This window comes from Colias eurytheme, chromosome 4 (genome assembly GCF_061535395.1).
Source record: "Colias eurytheme isolate Ceu_HAF_F1 chromosome 4, ilColEury1 Martin Lab GWU primary, whole genome shotgun sequence".
Lineage (NCBI taxonomy): Eukaryota > Metazoa > Arthropoda > Insecta > Lepidoptera > Pieridae > Colias > Colias eurytheme.
In genome coordinates this window covers 4,068,838-4,091,270 of record NC_142983.1, presented here as the reverse complement: position 1 = coordinate 4,091,270, position 22,433 = coordinate 4,068,838, and the positions used below count along the sequence as shown (strand labels likewise).

At 32.8% G+C, this 22,433-nt stretch overlaps 1 protein-coding gene across 3 annotated transcripts; it reads right to left on the bottom strand.

Moving 5' to 3' along the window:
* Positions 1–1,595: 1,595 nt before the first annotated feature.
* On the bottom strand, positions 1,596–21,332 carry LOC149908866 (uncharacterized). 3 transcript variants are annotated; one of them, XR_016458653.1, is made up of 14 exons: positions 21,177–21,332; positions 20,895–21,069; positions 20,001–20,306; positions 19,650–19,910; positions 18,566–18,796; positions 18,174–18,475; positions 17,986–18,094; positions 17,746–17,900; positions 16,822–17,044; positions 15,481–15,546; positions 3,302–3,340; positions 2,994–3,052; positions 1,947–2,651; positions 1,596–1,667 (listed from the first exon to the last, which is right to left on the bottom strand). XR_016458653.1 is itself a non-coding variant. In XM_090120447.1 (11 exons), the coding sequence occupies exons 2-11, from the start codon at positions 21,066–21,068 to the stop codon at positions 12,200–12,202; spliced, it is 1,947 nt and encodes a 648-aa protein (XP_089976573.1). In that variant the 5' UTR covers position 21,069; positions 21,177–21,332; the 3' UTR covers positions 11,218–12,199. The 3 variants fall into 3 exon arrangements, 1 of the variants encoding a protein (XP_089976573.1); XR_016458654.1 differs by lacking the exon at positions 1,596–1,667 and having other exon boundaries at positions 1,945–2,651; XM_090120447.1 differs by lacking the exons at positions 1,596–1,667; positions 1,947–2,651; positions 2,994–3,052; positions 3,302–3,340 and adding an exon at positions 11,218–12,319.
* Positions 21,333–22,433: the final 1,101 nt, after the last annotated feature.

The window sequence follows — 22,433 nt, the reverse complement described above, 5'->3', positions numbered from 1 at the left end:
AAATAAGAACAGCTAAGAAATAACAAAACAAAAGGTCAACTGTATTACATATTAACAATTTAGAAAGTCTATTAATTGAACTAATAACGACATATTTATTAAATTAAGGTCAGGTGGGGTAAGAGGAACATATTTCATTTTCAGTAAAATATTTTGACTGCTAGGAACAACATTTATAGCTTTTTAAGATGTTTGAAACACACAAAACTTACCTTTATGTATTAGCTTCCCGTAGGCTAAATGTCATTACTCTAATAACAGTTCTTACGAAGATATTGACATTAATGTCAAGATTGAGTAATCGTTCCTCTTCCCCCTTACATGGGGTAAGAGGGACAGTCATTGTATATCCTAAGATTGGAGTTTGAATTAAAATATTCGTTGATAAATGTTCGTTAATTTGTACGTAGAATGTCTTTGGTCAATATTAGATCTTAATTTCGATGAAATAAGGTATAATTTGGAATAAAAAAGAAGAATTCATCAATTCGGGGTAAGAGGGACATACAGGTTCGATCAGGGGTGGCAAACTAAAAAGAAGTCGACTAGTTATAATTCTATTTTTATTTAATCATACATAGTAATGGTAAACAGTCTGTCCCTAACTAGTTTTCCTAGTTAGTTATTTTTTAAAAATAACAATGGCACTATGTGATGAGATCAATATTGCGAATCAGTATTTTTATTCATCTATTAAGAACCTTCTCCTTTTTAAGAAGTCAGTTAAAAATATAAATGATCTTCTTGATCCAAAAGAAATTCTTTGGAATTTCTGGAATTTTGAGACAGGCGAACTTAGCGAAACTTGGCGAATAGTGGTGCTTGCATCACTGTGTTCCGGTTTGGTGGTGAGATGAGGCCCTGAAGTAATTACTGGCACAGGAGGCATAATACCGTAGTCCTTTAGGCCGGCAACGCATTTGTGACTCCTCTGGAGTTGTGAATGTCCATGGGCAGCGGAAATCGCTTAACATCAGGTGATCCATATGCTCGTTTGCCCGCCTATTAAATAAAAAAAATATAAAAAAAAACACATGAGCGAGAATTTTTTAGTTATAATTTAAAATTGTAATAGGTACAGAACAGTCAGTCACTTCTTTTCATTTTATCCACATATAATTATAAATTAATCAAAATGTTGGTCACCCCTCACACGGGGGAAGAGAAACATATGTTCCTCTTTCACCGTCAATAGTGAGCCTCTTACCCCAGCTATTGTTTTTGAAGTCTAGGATTTTCAAGCGAAAGAAACTCACAATATTTAGTTGTTTCTTAACTAAAATGATTAATAAAAGAAATACTTACAATTTTCTCCGTGTATATGTATATTTAAAATATTTCTAGCACACTTTTATCACTAAAATATGGGTTCGCAAAAAAACGAGCCAACTTGGTGTTAGTCGAATTCGCAACTGTCAAATTTGTTTACATTTTTTGTGATGTCTGTGCTACGTAGCGACATCTACCCAAAACCGCTCAAACTAATTCGCCTTCACTTTTTTATCGACGGAAAGTACATAGTCATAAACGCTTCGGTTTACTAGTTATGGTCTCTAGGCCCTCTTCCCCCAGTGACCCTCTTACCCCACCTGACCTTATTAATCACATAAACGCCCTAGGGCTGAAGATAATCAGCCTAATCAATTTTCTTTTACGTCACTTTTTACCTGCAACAAAAAACAAAACATATTTGAGTACAATTCATAGTCAGAATGTTTCATCTTTACTTTTAAAACAATATCAGATTTATAATAATTGCGTCATTATGCTTCAGTCGGGAAAAGAAGACAAAAAGTTATAAAAAAATCATCATAAAAAATCCACAAAAGGGCGGGTGTCATAGCTTCTTGATATCATTATATTATTTTTTATATTATGTTTACATTATTTTACAATGAAAATGACAGATGAAAACTATTTCTATAGAAAAACAAAGTTAAACTCACCAATTATAACTTATAACGCTCCTAACTCCGAAGTTGCAGAATTTTGAAGTGAGTGGTTTTGTTCTGTTTTCATGTTAATGTTAAGAGATATCATTTATCAATTTTATGATTTCTTTATAAAGGAAACAGAGATATCAACTAATATGATAAAAAAATTGTTTTATACATATAACTTTAAATACGACGAAGACAAAACTAAAACTGTATGAAAATTTAGAATCTAATGGACAAGTTATGCTACAGCAAATTTGTTACAAGTGTTACATATGTTACACAATGTGCTTAGAGAATATAAAAATTACTATAAATTTGTGTAATATCTTTACTCACAAGTAAGTGTTAATGTTCTGTCATAATTAGTTAATTTTACATCGACGGTACAAATATTGTTAATATCCTAACTTGGTAAATTATGTTACGCACACTATTCATTACAATAAGATTTATTTCATTGAACTATAAGATATTTTAAAATATTAAATTGATTATTTTATATCTATTGCTTCATACGCTTAGAAGTTTCCAATTCGATATTCATTGACATTTAATATTTATCAAAAGTTATAGATTACAAATAATTCCCTTTAGTATATTTTGAGGACCAATGATTCCGGAGCTAAGAACACCTTAAATATATTCTTCAAGCTCAAGAGTTTTACATATAAATTTCTTCCCTTTTCACGCCTAATAATTTTTCAACCGCACCTGAAACGAAGAATACGATTACTATACATTTCTTAGACCATAATTAAAACATCCAAAACTGGAAACAATTGGAACGTAACAGCCATCTACTAAAATTGCGTATACTTCAAGAGAAAATATGTATAAGTATATATTTTTAAAACAAACAAAATACATAATTGATACTTTGAATTACATTAATTCAATAGGTAGCTAGCTGTTCGTGATTGTATCAGAGTTTATAAGTTTTGTACGTCATCATTTATCCGACGGGAAAAGAAGACAAAATGATAAGAATTCATCATGTTTATGTATAAATAAATAAATAAAAATTAGATTTAGACACAAAAGAACAAAACGTACCGTATACAATGTGGATACGTTGAAGCTATGAGGTGTGCGACCGTTGTCTTTGAGAGCCACTGTAAAATAAAAAAAATACAATTGTATTCTTATTATAAATAAGGGTTTCAATTTAAAAAAAAAAATCATTGTTTAGTTTTAATGGAATTGAAATGCACTACACTTATTTATCAAGTTAAAAATATTAACAGAACTAGGTACTGAATATATTCAATGCACTATTTAAAACTGTGATCTATAGACATCTTACATTAAAATTTTGAGCATAACAAAAACAATTACTCTTACAATAAATTAAGTACTCGTACCTTTGAAATCCGAAAAAGTCTCTAGCTAAACACTGATACCTGTAAAATATATAAAATATTAAAATAAAGTGTAAACTGAACATTTAAAGTGATCAATGAGACTACAAATGAAAAGTCTTTAAGAAACAGTTACTCCAACATTGTAATTTAAATCATAAGTGATCAGTCTCATATAATAAAAAAAATGCTTGAAATATTCAATAAGCTTTTAATAATATTGTAATAAGTTTTGGCTGATTTATCTGAAAACAGTATTATATACTCAAAAGTTCAATACAATAAAAAATATCATAACTTTTGTTTCAACTAAATATTTGAATTTAGTTAAACATAAACTTAACAACTGTAGGAAATAATTCAGTTAAGTGTGGAATACAATCAGGAAAGTAAACTTTAATAAGCACAGAGCCATCCCTTCATTCCCGGTAGTATTAAAATGCCCCACAAAAGTGGCCAAATTGTAGTATTTTCCCATAACATTAATAAGGTAATCGTGCCTAAATGTCCGTTAATAATAATTCATGTTTTTTTAGTTAATTATTATGGAAATTAGACAAATATTTAAATATGAACATCTGAAAAGTATCAAAAACACGGTGGCAAAGTTTAATTTGATTTATAATATAAGTTCTGTGAGACAAAATGTTATTCTGACGCCATATTAAATCCCAAAGACACACAACAGGCGCAACGAAGAGGCAGCTGCAGTGTTATAGCATCAAACAAACACAATTGTGTACTATGCCTTTCTAGATAAAGTAATAATTTAACTGCCTAAAACTTAAATGATTCGTGAGCAGACCGTGTGATATTTTAACATTTGCGATATTTATTAATAACAAAACTAATCAAAACTACGTGACATTGTTGAAGTGTCTGCGCCTCTGTCTGTGACTGGCGACTGCCCCTTTTTCTTCACACCCATATCCAACCGACGCGACAAAGGCCAGTCCGTTAGATAACGGACGGATAGATATCCGTATATTGCTTTTTGCAATCTATTTATTACTCGTATTGACCCTTTATCAACAAATAGAATAGACCCAGCCTACAACCAATCCGCTGTGTGTTTGGGAATTAATCTGGGTATAATAAGAAATATGTTGTCTTCCTTATATTTTTTTCTTTTAGTGCATATTTAAAGTGACTAAATAAATAGGGAGTTTTTTCACACATTTATATCTATAGAATAAAAGTACAAAAATGAGGTATTATAATGCGAATTATTTAGCAACAGCTGATCATCGCATTATATTTAAGAAAACTTATATTTCAATAAAGAATGAAGTACCAAATGGTGATTTAGATGTCGACGGGTGTTTTATATAAAGACGATTCGATTTAAGTAGATTTTTTATATGAAAAAATGATGTCTGTCGGTGCAAATTAAACCACCACTTTATTAGCATTCTTTAATGAAACAAAGTTATTATCAGCATCTTTGCAAATTTCAACTTACCACTAATATTTATTAAGCACGTGCTTCTTTGTTGTATATAAGAAACTGGCACCACATATAAGTTTAGCCGTAGAAAAAATTCTTCCATGACTATTAACTGTAATTCTTCTGTGTTGTCTCGTCTTCCTTGGGGACTCGATATTGATTTCATAATTAAAATTATGGTCGAGAAACAAGCTAAAGGGAAAAAAATCGTGCCACTCAAGATACTGAGCATTCTGGCAATTGAAATCCAAAAAGACGAAGGATTCGAAATCAATGAAAATAGGAGAGAAGAAACATAGAATCAAATTTATCCAGATATAACATCCTTTATATTAAGTACATTGAAAATATAAAATTTTAAATTAAATAAACATTGGAAAGTTTAGGCATTATAACACCAGAAGAACCAAAATAAATTAAGTATCAAAATAAAATATGAGTATCTAACTCTACAGGTCGTCGGCAATATTACTTTAATTTGTAATTTTGATTTATTCACGCTGGACCCGCTTTATTCACATCCATATATATTTGCAAAGCAAAATAATAACGATGCATGGGAAAAGAAGCGACGTTATAAACTGTATTGCAGCACTATTTATCTTGTCATTATGTAGAAATAACGATTTGCTTAAACTGGATATATAAAGAGAGTAGAGAGACCAATTAAGACGATTCACAGTTTAGATTTATCTGAAGAGGCTCTTTGCAAGAAGCCTGTATAATTCAAATCTACAAGCAATAAGAATTGCACAGTTGAGAAATTACATCTAGACCACAATAACGAAAAAGACTCATAATAAATTAACATTTGTTAGATACGTTTTACTGAGATAAGTCAAGAAAAAACTGTCATATCGCTTTTCTTAGTTTACAGGAGAATAAATAAAAACCTTCATACAAAGACATTGCTATTACAAACCATGACAGAATATTGGTATAGGGCTCCCAAAGCTTTTGATGTATTTGCTGATAGTGATAAAACGCAATTAGGTGGCGAAGACCTGATTTATGTGGTCCAGGGTCTCTAAGGCGTGACACATTTGTAACAGATTACAACAAACAGACGACTGCTTTGTTGATTTATTTAACCCCCATGTGTGTCCAATCTTTTATCTAATTCAGTGAGCATTTCTTGCTATAAAGAAGCAAGTCTCATTCCCATTTCTTCACTGCTCAGTAAAAATTATAAATACATAATATCTTCCCGTATACTTAGAAACCGACATAGTGCAGAATAGAATAGATTTATTTAGGACTACTTATTATCCCTTATTCAAACGCGAGCCTGTGGAGGAGCTAACAAAAAAGTAAGATACGTTCCTGGGTAATTTTGGGTCGTAGATTTCAAAAATACACACAAAAAAGGGGTTAGTGGGGGGGAAGTACCCTTTTTTCGGTGGAAAGTATATATCCCGTCATCTGTTCTCTCTTGTAAAAAGTTTGGATAGGTGGGAACTATAGCTCCCAGTGTCCACTCCAGACATCAATATTTTAAAACACTAGTTAGTTGCCCTGACTCCACTTGTGAATTTAATGTTATCGTAAAAAATTATAAAGATCAAGTTTTTTAATAAAGGAGGTGAAAGTACTCATCAATGCAAGTTTATTTTACTGAGGGAAGAATTCGGGAATTGAAAAATGAATGACTTCAACATAAAAATGGCATTTTTCTAAAACAAAATAAAAACAATAGGTAAATACTAATGTATTGAGTTAAGATTTCTTATTATCTGATCAGGAAATAATGAATAACAATAAATAAGTTGCTTATACCAACTAAAACAGATTTTTTAGACACACAGATTTTATATGTATATAGAATTTCCGAATGTCGTGTGCAGTGACGAACACTGGGATGATATCTTCCCACTTAAAGACTTAATTTCAATCGACTCTACCAAGGTATAAACGAAAGATTCTGGGCATATTTTTACGTTTCACGCAACCGTTTTATAGTCTAGTTTACATAGCTAGAACTCAAATCTACTTATCTAATTTTTTTTGAGCACTACACCAAAAACTAAAAAATAACGGTCGTTTTCGGCTGCAAAATCACGTCACCTGACTTTGACGTGTGTTTACCATGACATGTAATAATTCTCTGAAAAGTGTTTCCATGAAAAAAATGTTCTCTGAAATGTTAAGATTGCGTAGATAAATATTACACTGCATTAGGTTTAAGCATATAAAAATAAAACACGATTTACTTCAATCTGAGACGTGGGAAGTATAGCTCCCAGCGTTTTAATAAGGGTTATTGATACTTTAATGTTTCTTAGACAAATAGAACTAAAATTGTAAGTTTGTAACTGAATAATATCACATTGACATCGTATCAATCTACTCCTCACAGCCCGAACAACAAAAAACAATCAAACCCCAATCTTTTGGGGTTTGATTATCATTTGAACATGCAGCAAAGTATCATTTGTCATAACTTTTCGGGCAGAAGTTAAAGAACATATTTTAAATTTTTTTTAGTATCATTGTAAACAAAAAATGCGGTTATGATTTATGAATATTTAATTAGTATAGCAAAAACTATTTACATATAACTAGTTGCATGCCATTATAGTTGTGGAATATTTCGGATATTGCTTATGGTATTTATCCATATAGGTTACTAAGTACCTGTGGTTATTTAAACAAATATAAAGTATGATATGGGTCGATCAACTTTTAATGGTCCGACGGTACACGCATCATGTCCCTGAACGATAATTAATAAACATGAAATCAGAAAGAGTTAAATTGGTTTTAATTATATTCCTCTTAATATTTTCTAACATTATTGTGAACAATATTTTACTTGCTTTATTAATTTGTGCGTAGTTTCATGGTTGTCCAGAGACTAAATGCAATTTTCCAGTACTATCATATTTGTCCCCAAGCTACTATGCATAAACAAACTTCGCATCACGAACACATACTATCACGACCATAAATACCAAATAGACTTCTTGATTCAGTTCATGATTATTGACATAAAAACATACAAATATTTTTTTTTTATTGGATATAATACGTTTTTCAGGCATTTTACTTTTGTCCCCATAAATCATCTACATGGCACAGGTCTCACAGACAACCGTAATTTAGTTATGGAAACAAAACACAAATGGCGCGGTAGATTCCTAAACAACAAGCTAAACACAACAATTAACTGTCGGGCTCAAACGCCATTTTGATTTGTATAAAATCACGGCAACAGTCGTCCGAGCGATGTTGGTGAGTGTGGGGTGGCTTTATTGTCAGTCCGTCAGACAACTGTGATTAAAGCATAAGTACTTGATGCATTGTTATCAATTATACTACACGAGATGCGCTTTCGTCTATAATTTAGTGTGAGCTGAGATTAATATATAAAATAACAATAGTATTTGCTTGGCGGCTCAAAACGTTAAAAATGTCCCGCGGACAACCAGTCACTGGGCCAACCAAAGTGGTTGTACCATGGACAATTTGGTTGTACCTAGGACAATAATTATATAAAACTTATACTTTAACAGTTAAATAATTCATGTTTTGTTTATTACTCGGCTGTTTCGGGAACACATTTTTATTACGCGATTTTATGTCTAGTTTAATTGTAATTTTAACATTTCAAAAATCAAGACGCTACTACTACAACTAAGATGTCCCCATATGAAAATCACATTATACTTCATTCATTCAGTTATATCGAGAATCAGTTCATTTTAATTAAGTAAAATCAATAATGCGATACGTAACAACCTCGCCTTAATAGTTTTTTTGTAAAAAATATCACTATTTCCGCTTTACTGAAACTTTTTTATATATGAAACATTATTTGGTTGTTCAAAAGACATCATTCGTTTCAATTTTAATAAAAATATTTCGTATTTTGGGTGTAAATAGAACAAATATCAAAATATTATTTATTATTTAATATTAGAAGAATTTGTTTTAATTCTTAAGGGAATTTAACATTTAAAAAAGTACTATTGTGTAAGTTGTCCAAAGGACATTATTTCCCGTGAATAGATCGGTTCGTGAAGGTAAATCCACAAATGTATTAAATCAACTGCACTGCTGCTTATATAATCTTAATCTACGAAGAATTATCTTCTAAATGAAATAGTAAAATGCTGAAAATTAAGTAAAAAAAAAAATACGAGAAAATTATGATCGGGACCTTTAAAAATTGATTGACCCATATATAAAAAGAACTATGTGTTTACAACTAAATACAAAAAAAAATGTCTCAAATATAAACTCGACTCCGGCAAATCCAATGCATTGATGTAGAATTTTTCTGTGAGCAAAAGCCAAAAAATTGCGCTCGATATAAAAATATAAGCAATTAAATTAAATAATTAATCCCATGTTTATATACATATATGTATGTATATATTTTTTAAATGGGTATTTATAGTATTTTCTGTTTATAGTACATAAACTAGGTGGAGGGTAGAACAGGCAAACCACCTTTCCTGTTCTTGGCTTGCGCCTGGCCTGGAGACTAGATGGGCTGCCGTGGCCGCCGAGGGGGTCGCGGAAAAATTCCAACCAATACCCGCGGCCCCATCATTAAAGTAAAAGTACCTTCTTTCTAAAATATATTGGCTATTTAATTATCTACTATTGAATTGAATATGAATAGTCCGATTTGTCATTTCAATATTTGCTTTAAACTTCAAAAATGTCCTGTTAAGAAAATTGTGTAATGAAAAAAATGTAAGTTTATATGTTTGATCGAACTTCACAACCGACTTACGGAAATTAAAATATTGTTTAAAAATACAAATATAGAGGTTCATCTTTGCAACTTTTTGTATACTTATACTCACCTGTAGTGTATCTATGAAATAGATATATTCATTGTCTCACGTACACCAGTGGTGGGGTTAGCTCATAGCTGTTATTAGTCTGTAGTAGTCAGTCGTCGGCCGATGCCGGACTGGAATAGACGTGTGCCTGCTCTATTGAGTGTAAGAGCAATTCAAGAGCAAGTGCAATTCTACTTATATACGTACTGTAAGTACAGTACATCACCGATTAAAAGGAAAAAAATTACATTACCAATTCCAGACGCGATCGGTTTGCAGCTCTTACTATGTATGTATACACTATACAGGTAATGTACACAGGTATATATAAGATTTAGAGAGCACAGTTTTGTAATCTTCCTTACAAAACTAGTATACTACATGTGGTTGCATTTTTCAGTTTAAAAGGTTCCGATTTATGTTCTACGCCAAATATAGTTAATATTAAAATATTAAATTAATATTTTATTTAATTGAGCAATAATTTGAGATCATAATATGTGCAGTGTGCACAATTTATTACCATGCCCATGACCAGGCACGGGTCTGCGTTCCCTGCTGCAGAGTTGGAATAAAAATACAGTATTACAAGTATCTTTTGGCACTTGGATGACAAAGACAGAAGGGCGACACACCTAACGTTTGTCGATACAAAGAAATCTCCTTTGATTCAGAAAATTCAGGAACGAAACCGTTAAGCTCATATTTTTAGGAAACATTATCTAATTTCCTGCGGATAGTGACCGAGGGCCTGTGGAATGACTAATTAAATTATAGAGATCGTTAGGAACGTTAGGTCTGGGATAAGGAATAAATTTTAGGACGCGCCAAAAGATCCTTGTCGCACCATAAATCGCGGTGACGCAGTTATCCTTATAAGTGACGATGATTATGACACTTATTACAGATCGTCCGTTTTTTACTCCACAGAGTGATAAAACAGTCTGAAATTCGCAAAATCAATAAGTGTTAAATAAGTGATATAGTAAAAGAAATGTGATAGGTACAACTCACCATACTTGAAAAGTTCTTGTTATGACAAACTCTCGTCTCGATAAAAAAATCAAATGCAATATTCGATATGCATTACTGATAAATGGTTGTTATTACTTTTTACCATCTTTTCGCTTTCATCTCAATGTTATTTGGGAAAGCGAAGCGCAACGGAACGCAGCATAGAAATGTACTATAACTTTTTATAGAGCAGGATTAATTGGACAAAGCAGCATTACATTCCGAGCGTTTCGACACAAAGCGAGAATAGTTTTTGATTCAATGATATAATATTATACCACCCTCAACACCCAATATTTCAACAGTTAACGCGAGCTATAGAGAACTACCAAATACATGTACCAAATACGCCTGGTAAACTTCTATTATTATAACATATTTCGTCCAATGCTATTGATATATCAAATTTATATAACCTTTGGTAAAGTTAACGATTACAGATTTTGATAAAATTTAATACTTTGTTTATATTATATTCACGGGTAATTTATATAAGGTTTAAAGCAATATAATTATCTCAGTTCTCTTATATTTTAGTTATGGTATCTATGTTAATATTAGGAAAATTTACAACAGATTAATTTTATTGCGGTATAAACAATAAGATTTAAAAAAAATTGTTTGCATAACAAAAGAATAGGGACATCAAAAGAATAAGATAAATATGTGTAAAGTAAAGTTATTTATTATTTACGCAAAAAAACAAATTACATAGTAATTCAATGTACTCAAATAAATATTCTCTAATCTTTCACTCATACGCTAACTCACAAAATTAAATGTCACACTTATTCTCAGATCATTCAAACTGCAAAACTCTTACACTAGAACCTACGGTCCACCGTAGTAACATATCTATCGGAATAAATTCTTATGGAACATTGAAAAACTACGACAAACTAATTTTATTAACGCATGTGCCGCAAGCCATAGCCTGCATATATTTTTTTCATTGTTGGGCACATGATGTACTTTATATTATAAACATTAAGAGGTTGAAAATTTTTACTCGCAATAGCTTGTCGTGAACAAATTGTTTTCCGCAGTTATTATAAAGCCTAATTTTTATTTCATAATTATCTAAGTATCTGTCTTTAAAAATAATGTGTGGGGCCCGTCTTGTGACAACACCCATTATAATATGTATTAAGTGATTTTAATCAGCTTGAATCTAAAATTTGTGTAACAAATAAGATACAATCAATATCATACTGGGTAACAGGAATGAAGAAAGTGTGTTTAGATTACGAAGTATCAAGTCCGCATGTAAAAACAAAAACAGAAACAGAAACATAAATTAATAAATTATACTCGACTTGATTAAGAAACGAAGATACGAGTTAAAATCTTGCAAGTAATTAACTTTATGATTTTCTAATTAAGACGATTAATTGTAAGTATAAGTAAATTCTATAATAAACTAAATTTTAGTGCTTAATTGCTTAGATTGCCTAATTATTTTTAAATGGTTTGTAGTGAAGCCTTAGATTAGTGCAAATAATGGGACCGAGCTAATAATATTATAAAAGTATTTCATAAAGATGTAGAATTAAATGACACCCTTTATTTGATCCTAACTAAAACTTCCCTAACAAACGAGAGAGTGCCCTAGCACAGACGTGTGTCGTGTGACTATAAGGGAAATATTTAGAAACGACGACGTTTATTCGGATAATCGTCCATTTGGCGTCCTTCCCAACCACGGTTCTGCGGCATGTCCTCATAACCTCCACGTTGCATGTCGTACTGCTCTCTGAAGCCTCCGTCCTAAAGTGAGCAATCATAAAAGTGGCAATTCTAAGTGACCAACAAACTAAATTATTATTATTATTTTATAAAATACCACCCTTGACCCATAATGTGCAAAACACATATACCGTAGGCGATTTTCGTTTGCTAATAAAAATGCCGGAATTGGGGTTGCCAAAAATCATCACTACAAATCATCAAGTTGCTATTTTAATTAAAATCTATATGTTTACTACATAAAAAGAAATTGCTTGACCCCGTAATCTATACCAGAAAGACCTACAATAAATTGGTTTTTAATACCAGCGATCTTCGATTGACGGCATTTGTAACTTTTAGACGCGATTTTACACGGCTTCTATGAAATTTCTGATTTAAATATGGTGAATATATTCTTTGCTTCTTATATTCTCATTTAACTCTTTGTCAAATTTTTCATCAGAGAAAGAAGGGGCTGCCCCTTCTTCTGACAAGAGCCGACGTTTTATATTTTTCATTTTATAAAAATAAAAAAATACCTACTGCTATGTATATACATATATAAGTGCTACAGTATGAAAATTCTGATCAACACGGTTACACCACATAAAATATTATACATGTCTATATACAAACTACAACCTAAATAAAACATTCCTTTACTTCAAATTACAAGACATTTATTTGTAGTATTTATTATTTATGTGAGTTTCCCGATTGAGTCATTTTTCTTGTCTTTTTGAGTCATTATAAAAAACGCTGCACAAAAATGCAGAGCGCAGATCTTCAATCAAAGCGAGGAACAATATTGGCAACCCCTAGAATTATAATAATCTCTTGCAACGCCAATAAATTGTTGATTTAAAGTATAATGTACTGCAGTGGTTAGTGTTATTTCATGCTGTATAAAATTATTATACAATTTGCAACAGTATTCAACACTTATTTTATTAGAAAAGTAAAGACACTTTCGCAATATATCATTTTGTTTTGATCTCAGGTCAGGTTAATAAATACAATGCTATGTTATTGGCCGAAGCACTTATATGCACTTATATATAACTATATTTAATAGATCACCGTTTCAATGTGTAAAAAGGCTTAAATAAATGTAGTATTCAATAAAATTGTTTGAAATAATCATATGATTGATGATAATAATAATTGTTTAGATCAAGTTTAATTCGCATCAAATAACGTGCAGAAGTTTTCATATATGTGGTGTAAGATTATAATGTAGAATTAGAACACATAAAAAATTATGAATTCCTGACAAATTAGTCCAATAAGATTATTAGACTTGCAGAAATTGTACCTGACAATAATCGAGACATACTTCAGTAGTCTACTCAATAAAATTGTGGTACTTAAAAGGTTTTACCGTATTCATATAGAAAATTATTCAATACGAACACGCTAAAACAAATTCAAATGGTACTGATATACCATTCTAACGCTTTCATGATATGAAGAAAATATAGTTGATTAATTGACAATATATTTCTTTACCTCCAATAAACGATTGGAAGTTTACGTGTAAGGTTTATAATATTATAATTAATAATGCAATAAACGAGCCAAGAAGGCGATCAATGCAAATTTTCTGTTTAACAAACATGTATCACATGAAAAAATATAAAAATCATTCACAAACCATTGGTTGTAATTCCAACAATCAGTCTATAAACGTTATTCAATACGATCTTACGTTTTCATTAATTAATTATTATAGAACATAATTTGGCTTTGGTTAGTAAATTAGCAAGTATATAATACAATCTTGTATAATAAGCCACATACAATTTTGTCGTATACTGCCACCAACTACACAATTTGATTGAGCAATACTAATTGCCTATCGTATTGTTGTAATTTCGCAAGTCCAGTAGTAATGGTGCTAAAAAGCAGTAAATTCACACGTCATACGAATAATCCTAAAGCAATTTCCTGCGGAAGTTTAGTCACAGTATAAATGTGGAACAGTATGTCAATTAAGCCTAGACGATAAAAATATAATGACCTACATACCATGTTACTTCTATTATATATATTGTTTTTATTCATTCATAAACATTTGAGTTCTTTAGTGAGCAAGTGAACAAGTTTTAAAATAAAAGTTTCTAAATATAGGTTGAATATTGAAATAAAAACTATTTTACAATATAACGTTAATGTCGTTTTATTTCAATATATAACGAATGCGTAAATACAAGAAAATAGTAGTTTGGGATTAGACGAAGCCAAGTTCAAATAACTACGTAATATGCTCGTAGCATTTAAAACATCGCTAAAATTTACTAAGAAGTGACAATAATTTGTCTCGGTGCGGCACTCAAATTACTGACAGCAATCTGCTTAGGATTATATTTATTAGTCTTTAGGAGAATCGCTGATACACGCTTGTGTGAGTTCGCCGTTTCGGCGTTGTAAATAGTTTGCGTACTGTTCCATATATGCATACTGTGGTTCAGTAATCAGTATATAGTATACTGAATTACTTATAGGTTATAAACGTTTTGTACTTAAAGTTTATCCGGTTCACTTAGTCTTTAATTATGCAGTCATGTTCTTCGCTTCTAAATCTTATGAAATTTAATATAACTTGGTTTGATAAGTTGAGTTTTTAAGGCCCTTCATTAAATATTTTATCAATATAATTATACACATAAAAAGTACATTAATGCAGAAGTCGCCATAAGGGGCTATGGCAGCAAAATTATAATTCGATCTCGTTTCGTCGAACAGTTGAAAATCAAAATAGACGGCATAAGTAATCGTTTTGATGAATTCATTTTTTATACTTTTATGAAAATGTCACAAATATGCGACTAGAAAAAATATTGACGAAATTTAAGCCCTTTACAATCTACTGGTAATCTATCAAATACAGACACAGATAAAATGCAATTATTTATATCAATTAAACAATTTAATAATAATCTTCAGACTTACATCAATAGCTTTCATAAATACCACAAATCAGCTTTTCATGTTTAAAATGTTTAAGTCATCAGAATTACAAAGTTTTGTTTTTAAAGTGGTATTAAATGCAAGATGTAGTAATAGAATAATAAAGTTCAATATACACCTGTTTGATCAAATTATTATAAGTATTTATAATATAAATTCCTCACCTAATGTTACAATCAAAGTATAATAATTACGAAGTAGGTTTCATCATATTAAAAAATCGCACTTACCATTGGTTGCTGATGATCAAACATGCCTTGTTCTTGACGGTCGAGCATTGAATTTAGCCTTTGTGCCTGTAAGTAAAATTTCATTTAATAATTTTATTGTTATCAGACAAGCAATTATTGGCAAATTCCCAAAAGATTCGCAAACTTGAATATAGTGCCTAAAAATAATAAGTCAAAAAATTTCATTAAGGAAGTAATGCATATAAATAAATGTAGAATGGTCAATTTTTAGATTTAAGTTTCTCTATTTTATTGCTTTAATGCATCATTGTTCTTAGCAGTAAGTCGAAAAGATTGTAAATAAAGGAATTAAGAGAAATTCCCAAATAACAGATGTTTAGTTAAGATAGTTTAGAGAATAATTTGTATAATGGTCATTGTTAGATTTAAGTTTCTCTATTTTATTGCGCTATTGCACCTTTGTTCTTACCTTTCTTCTTTTTTTTTACAGATGTTTAGTTAAGATAGTTTAGAAAATAATTTGTATGCGTGGGAACGTAAGCATAGATTACGGGGTGAGAAACCCAGGTAGTAAGTAAAGATTTAATTGTATGAGACTCGAAGAGGCAGTCCCTACTTAACTTCGATGTAAGACAGACGTCTGTCCTTTAACTCTGTAAATATTTTCTAATAAATACTCACTTTAAATTAACCGCCCCGTGATTCGTAACTTATAACAACTTCATAAACATTTAGTATCCTATCCTAAAAATTACCGATACTACATAAATACTAATGAACTTCTTGTTGCATCAATATAAAGTCATTTCTATATTTTCTCCATTTGCAGCCGCATCGTACGCACTAAAGGCCTATTGAAAAATCGGCCCTAAGTTAAACGTATCTCATATTCCCGTGTGTACCTGCACGAAGAGCGTGTCATCCTGTGCCCGTCTGTGTGTGTTTAAGTGTAACTATCTCATATCACCCCATGTATGTGTAACTATCTCATATTCCCGCGTGTACCTGCACGAAGAGCGTGTCATCCTGTGCCCGTCTGTGTGTGTTTAAGTGTAACTATCTCATATCACCCCATGTATGTGTAACTATCTCATATTCCCGCGTGTACCTGCACGAAGAGCGTGTCATCCTGTGCCCGTCTGTGTGTGTTTAAGTGTAACTATCTCATATCACCCCATGTATGTGTAACTATCTCATATTCCCGCGTGTACCTGCACGAAGAGCGTGTCATCCTGTGCCCGTCTGTGTGTGTTTAAGTGTAACTATCTCATATCACCCCATGTATGTGTAACTATCTCATATTCCCGCGTGTACCTGCACGAAGAGCGTGTCATCCTGTGCCTGTCTGTGTGTGTAACTTTCTCATATTCCCGCGTGTACCTGCACGAAGAGCGTGTTCTCCTGCTGGCGGCGGCGCAGCTCGTCGTCCTGGTGGCGCATGCGCTGCGCGAGCTCCTCCTCGTGGCGCAGCAGCTGCGCGCGCTCCGCCTCGCGCCGCTCGTCCGCCGCGCGCTCCGCCATCTCCCAGCTGCGCTTCTGCCGCTCGCGGTCCTGCTCGCGCGCGCGCAGCTGCTCGCGCAGCAGCTCCGTCTCGTGCTCGTACCTGCACCGCACGATACGTTACCAACATGCTGTATGAACTTGACATTTTAGTTTTAGGCGATCTTCACCCTGCCCCGCACCACGCTGCATGTTGCGTGACTGCGTGTTTAACGTTACTTGTGAGTCCAACACACTGAAAATGCAACCACGCGCGTTCATGCGGATCACGCGCATACACGCGGAGAAACATGTACACACGCGCGTAGGTGCGGGGCGAGACGCAAGGTATGGCACACCGAATCCCGCAGTGCCGCGCGTCGTGATGCTCAGTATTGCACGACCACCACAGAGAACGGCGAATAAATGAGAATAAATGCGTGAATCTACAAACGCACCTACGCGCGTGAGTGCACAAAAAACCCGCACGATGATGCAGATCTGCACTCCCACAGGAACGCGCGTAGGTGCTTCGACACGCAACATGCAGCATGATGCGGGGCAGTGTGAAGATCGCCTTATGGCATTCAATTTTTAAATATAAATTTTTGAATAGAAAAATTCGAGCAACAGTGACACATGCTGAATGCTAATTTCCTTAACAATATCACAGATTAAATTTATTATAAATGCATTAAGCTTGAAAAATGAAAACTCAAAACAATCACTTTTTGAATTATATACTTTATATTTATATAATTATCCTTAAAAAAAATTTCCAATTTTTATCTAAATTTTTCTAATTGAAAACTGAAATACACTCACTTTGCATATTCCATTTGTGCTTCGAGTTTCTCCTCCTCTGCAGCCAATTCTTTCTTAAGAGCCTCCTCTTTTTGTTTGTGAAGTTCATGTAACTGCTTCCATCTTGTTCCATACTCATGTTCAAAACTGCCGGCTTCAGAAAACCGGGGGCCCATCTGCCAAACAAATTTAATTTTAGTAAATATTCTCAAAATGGTACAAAATTCAATTTGATGATTTATTTAACATTTTGTTATTTACCTCACGCGCTTTTAAGAATTCTGGGTGCTTCTTGGGAATATTCTTCTCTGGGTAACCATCAAATTCATCTGGCTCTTCTAAATTTTCTACAATAACTGGGCGTAGTGACCTATGGAGGAATTCACATTATAATTCAATACATACTTAATCATACATAAACTTTTTTTTTTCTTGATAGAATAACTTACGACGTAAGGAAGAAGCATTTCTCAGAGCAATTTCTTATTGCCGCCAACGCACTGGGTTTACGTGCGTACTCTACAATGCCTTCACCTAATGTCTTTCCTCTTTCATCTACTCTTACAAATGCTCTTTCAATTTTGCCGAAAATTTCAAATGCCTTATACAAAAGTTCATTAGAAACAAATGGCGGTAAATTCTTCACGCGCACTGCACTGTTGTGTGGCGCAAATCGAACGCGCATCGCTCTGCCATTCTTCATTTTACCATCTAATTCTCTCTTTGCCTTCTCCGCATTAACTCTGTAGTCCTAAAAATACAATTGATTTTATAAGATCAAATAATTTATATTGATACAAAATTTGTATTTAAAACATATAAATTGATTTGGTTAACATACCATTTTGATAAATCCAAAGTTTTTATCCTTGTTAATAAATAATTCAGCCGTTTCTCCAAACTGTCCAAACATGTTCAGAACCTCATCTTCTGTTATATCATTGCTTAGATTACCAATGTACAATCTACTTCTTCCATTAAATTTCACCTCAGGTTGTTCAATTGATGGCAAATCAGTCAATGGTCCCATAAGATCTTTTAATTTGTTGGCTAACATGTGTTCCTGGTTAAACTATATTAATTTAGCAGACAAAAAATAATAATTAGTAACAAACAAAAACAAAACAAAATAACACTATAAAGAAAAAATAATTTGGAAAATCCAAAAGTGCACGCCTCATAATTTTTTTTAATAAATATTTATTAATTATTATTTTTGTTTATTTAATAACAATTAAACCACATCAAATCAGACCCTGAAAAATGAAAGGGTTCTATTCCTGAGCATACTCAAGCGTAAGAGAAAAAAAAAGACTCGATTAGTAAAGTATTTCGGTCGCTATCGTGTTAACAAGAAAAAGGATCCGCACATACAGACACACGGACGTCCAAGACAGAACCTTTTTAAACTGTTTTTTAACTAGTTTAAATAACAAAAATGACATCAAAAATATCATGAACGTTAAAAATAGTGTTTTTTCTTAATATGTGTGTGTTGTATTATCTTACAAGTGCAATGTATGATACATAAAGACATTTTAAGTTTGAAAAATCAGATGTTTTGCGCGAAGTGACAGTAGTACCCACCTCAACGCTTCGCTTATGAGCCGTGCAATATTATATTATATGTAAAATTAATAAAATAAAATCAAATAATGTAGTATAGGTTGCGTCATGTAAAAAGAACGCTGACGGTTAAGCTGCGCATTGGCGATTTATTGGTCTATTTGGTGTTATGAGGTGGTATAAGAATAACAAATATGTAGTTGAGAAGCCACGACTCGAGAGCCTACTTCAAAAATAAAATAAGCAGCAAATAACTTTCGTGCTAAACTCGATACATGCCAAAACACACCCCATCACTTTCATCCAGTGTTCTTTTTACATGATTCGCGTTATATACATCACCACAATGTAGGACATACCTCTCTTTGCACTGGTTTGCCTCCATCATATTGACCAGCGCGGCTGTTATTTCTCTGCTGGTTATGGTTACGCATGGGCCCCGGCCCTCCTTGGTGGCCTGGCCCTCCCATTGGGCCACCTGGCCCTCCTGGCCCTCCTGGTCCCTTTGGCCCAAAGTCTCTTGGACCTCTATTAAAATTACCACCCATTTTGTTTGCTGGATTGCCTTGGGCCCAGGTACCACCTTGCTTATTTGGGCCACCGAAGTTTCCATTGATATTCTAAAAATTAAATAATATTTAAATGTCTTTTTTTTTAGAACAAACTTTTTTTACATAAAATTAAATTGTACAATTTATTGGTTTTCTCACCTTTTGGAATGGCGGTTGATTGCTTTGATTCTTGGGCTCATTAGTGATACTCTTATCAACATTATCTTTAGAATCTTGGTTCAATGTGCTAGTTGCCATTGGTTTAGGTGGTTGTTGCTGTTGTTGCGGTGGCTGGGGCTGGGGCTGAGGCTTATTCTGTTGCTGGGGTTGTTGCTGTGGTGGTGGTTGTTGCTTTTGTTGTGGTGGTGGTACTTGTTGGTTTGTTTGTGGTGCAACCTCCTTTTCCTTTGGAGTTTGTGCAGGTGAGGGCTGTTGTGGCTTATCTTGTTGCACAGGTTTAGGTGGCTAAAAAAAACTATTTTATAATCCAACCAGAAAACAACGAAAACAACAAGAAAACAACGTATTGTTAGGTAAATGTCTTTGTTGGAATTTACAAAGAATGATTCATTAGAATTAGTTAGATAAATAAAAGAAAATATAATATGACACATACATAATATGTTTCTTTTATTATTAAAAATCTTGTAAATACATAATAAGAGAAATTTAATAGGTAGGTATCATACTTATTTGTCTACAGAGTACAGACCACTAAATTGTTGAAGCAACTAAACACATACATAATATGTACTAAAATTTCTCTAGTTTTATATTTAATCATATGTATACATCTTTAACCAAAAATGAGAACATTACACATCATCAAATAAAAAATCTTTCGTGAATCTGTCGAACATGGGTAAATGCAGTAGGCTAGAATAGAAACATCCACGGAACTTACAAAAGTGAGATGAATATCATCGCAAACAAAATGGCGGAAATGGGCTGGGAATAACTGGTATAAAATCCTTAGGTAACATCAAATTTGAGCGAATTTTATAAAGTAAATTGAGAATACCGTTAACTGGTGTTTTTAACAATGGCACTGACCTCGTTATTCGGACGCTGACCTCCTTGCTGATTGTGATTTCTTTGATTATGTTCAAATCTCGAGTTGTTCCTAAAGCCGCCTCTATTATTTCCACGTCGTCCACCCTGTCTCTGCGGTTGAGGTGGCCCTCCGAATCCTCTGTTGCCGTAATGATTCATGGCTTGCATTTGCATACTGTAAAAATGATAGCGATGCTTTAAATTGATGGACGCCATTAGTGCGGAATCTATACTAGGTACCTGCTCATAAAATACTTAAAGAAACAATGAGAATATACATACCTAATTCTACAACTCGATTAAAAATAAACTTTTCTTCTTTATATTATGTTTAAAACGTTTTACATATACAGTATTAAATGTACAAAACTTATTTTATGCTTCACTTCGCCGACGCGTATAAAGCGACACACCGACGCAAAGTGAAACTTAAGATGGCGGCAACGGGCAAAGCGGAAATAGCAATAAGCAAATAGGAAAGTTCAGCCTTTTGTCATGTTGGCAGCCCAAATTTAAAGCAGTCCATTCGCAATCCGGCAATTTGCGTAGCCCAGCAATATGTACGACGATGCATCATCTTACAAAGACTAAAGTCCGGTCGCGGAGCAGAAAGAATTTCGTACAATGACCTCTTTACCTACTGACAGTGGTCACAAACATTTTTGAATGAAGTGCAGTTTACATGAAATATTTGGAGGAGAAAATGTTTTTTACTAATTTATTAAATAAATGTCCTTTATTCATTTACAATACTTATTAGTTAGTTACATTTTAACTTTTTCAATAACAACGATATATTATATAAAAAAAGTGTGCGTGTACACACATAAGAAGTAAAACTTCTTTATGACCTTATTTTTCAAAAAATAATTTACTATGTACAATATTACAGAAATACGTTAGTATAACACGCGATTTCGACTTAGGCGGATTTTGATTGGACATAAAGAGTTTGAGGCTTATTCTTATAAATTTTGAATTCACAAAATCATAATTGAACACCTGACACCAATCAAGCAAACACAAACTTTACGCTCTCAGGTTAAAGGTTTACAATCCCTAAGGACGGCGGTCATTGCACCTGTGCGAGCAAGACACATTATTTTTACAAGGGAGTGACAGTGACAGGTAATACCAGGTTAATGTACGAAATTCTTCCTGCTCCGCGACCGGACTTTACAATACAACATAAAGTTGCATATAATTTTTTCGTTCCTAAAAAAATATTAAATAAATATTAAATGTCCGTATTTATGCAAAATGGAACCACTCGACAAATTTCGTTTTTTAATTTTATTGAAGAATACTCATTCAAAAGTGGTCTAAATTCTTATACAAACAAGAACCACATGATTTTTACGTTAGAAACAAGGTATACTAAAAGCAGAAAGGAACCACCAGCAACAACGAATAATACCATATTAAGCAAAACCGAACCACAGCACCACGGGACTGCTTTGTTCAAACAAATAAACGATATTACTATCATGTCATTTTATACAAAACAGATCCACACCTACTTGGTACCATTATACATTA

What these genes read in the sequence shown, in the direction of transcription:
- LOC149908866 (XM_090120447.1), bottom strand. Translation starts at nt 21,068, where the DNA reads ATGCAAATGCAAGCCATGAATCATTACGGCAACAGAGGATTCGGAGGG. An exon ending in ATCAACCGCCATTCCAAAAG is followed by an intron (nt 19,911 to 20,000) that starts GTGAGAAAACCA and finishes TTTAATTTTTAG; the next exon opens with AATATCAATGGAAACTTCGG. An exon ending in AAATGCTTCTTCCTTACGTC is followed by an intron (nt 18,095 to 18,173) that starts GTAAGTTATTCT and finishes ATTCCTCCATAG; the next exon opens with GTCACTACGCCCAGTTATTG.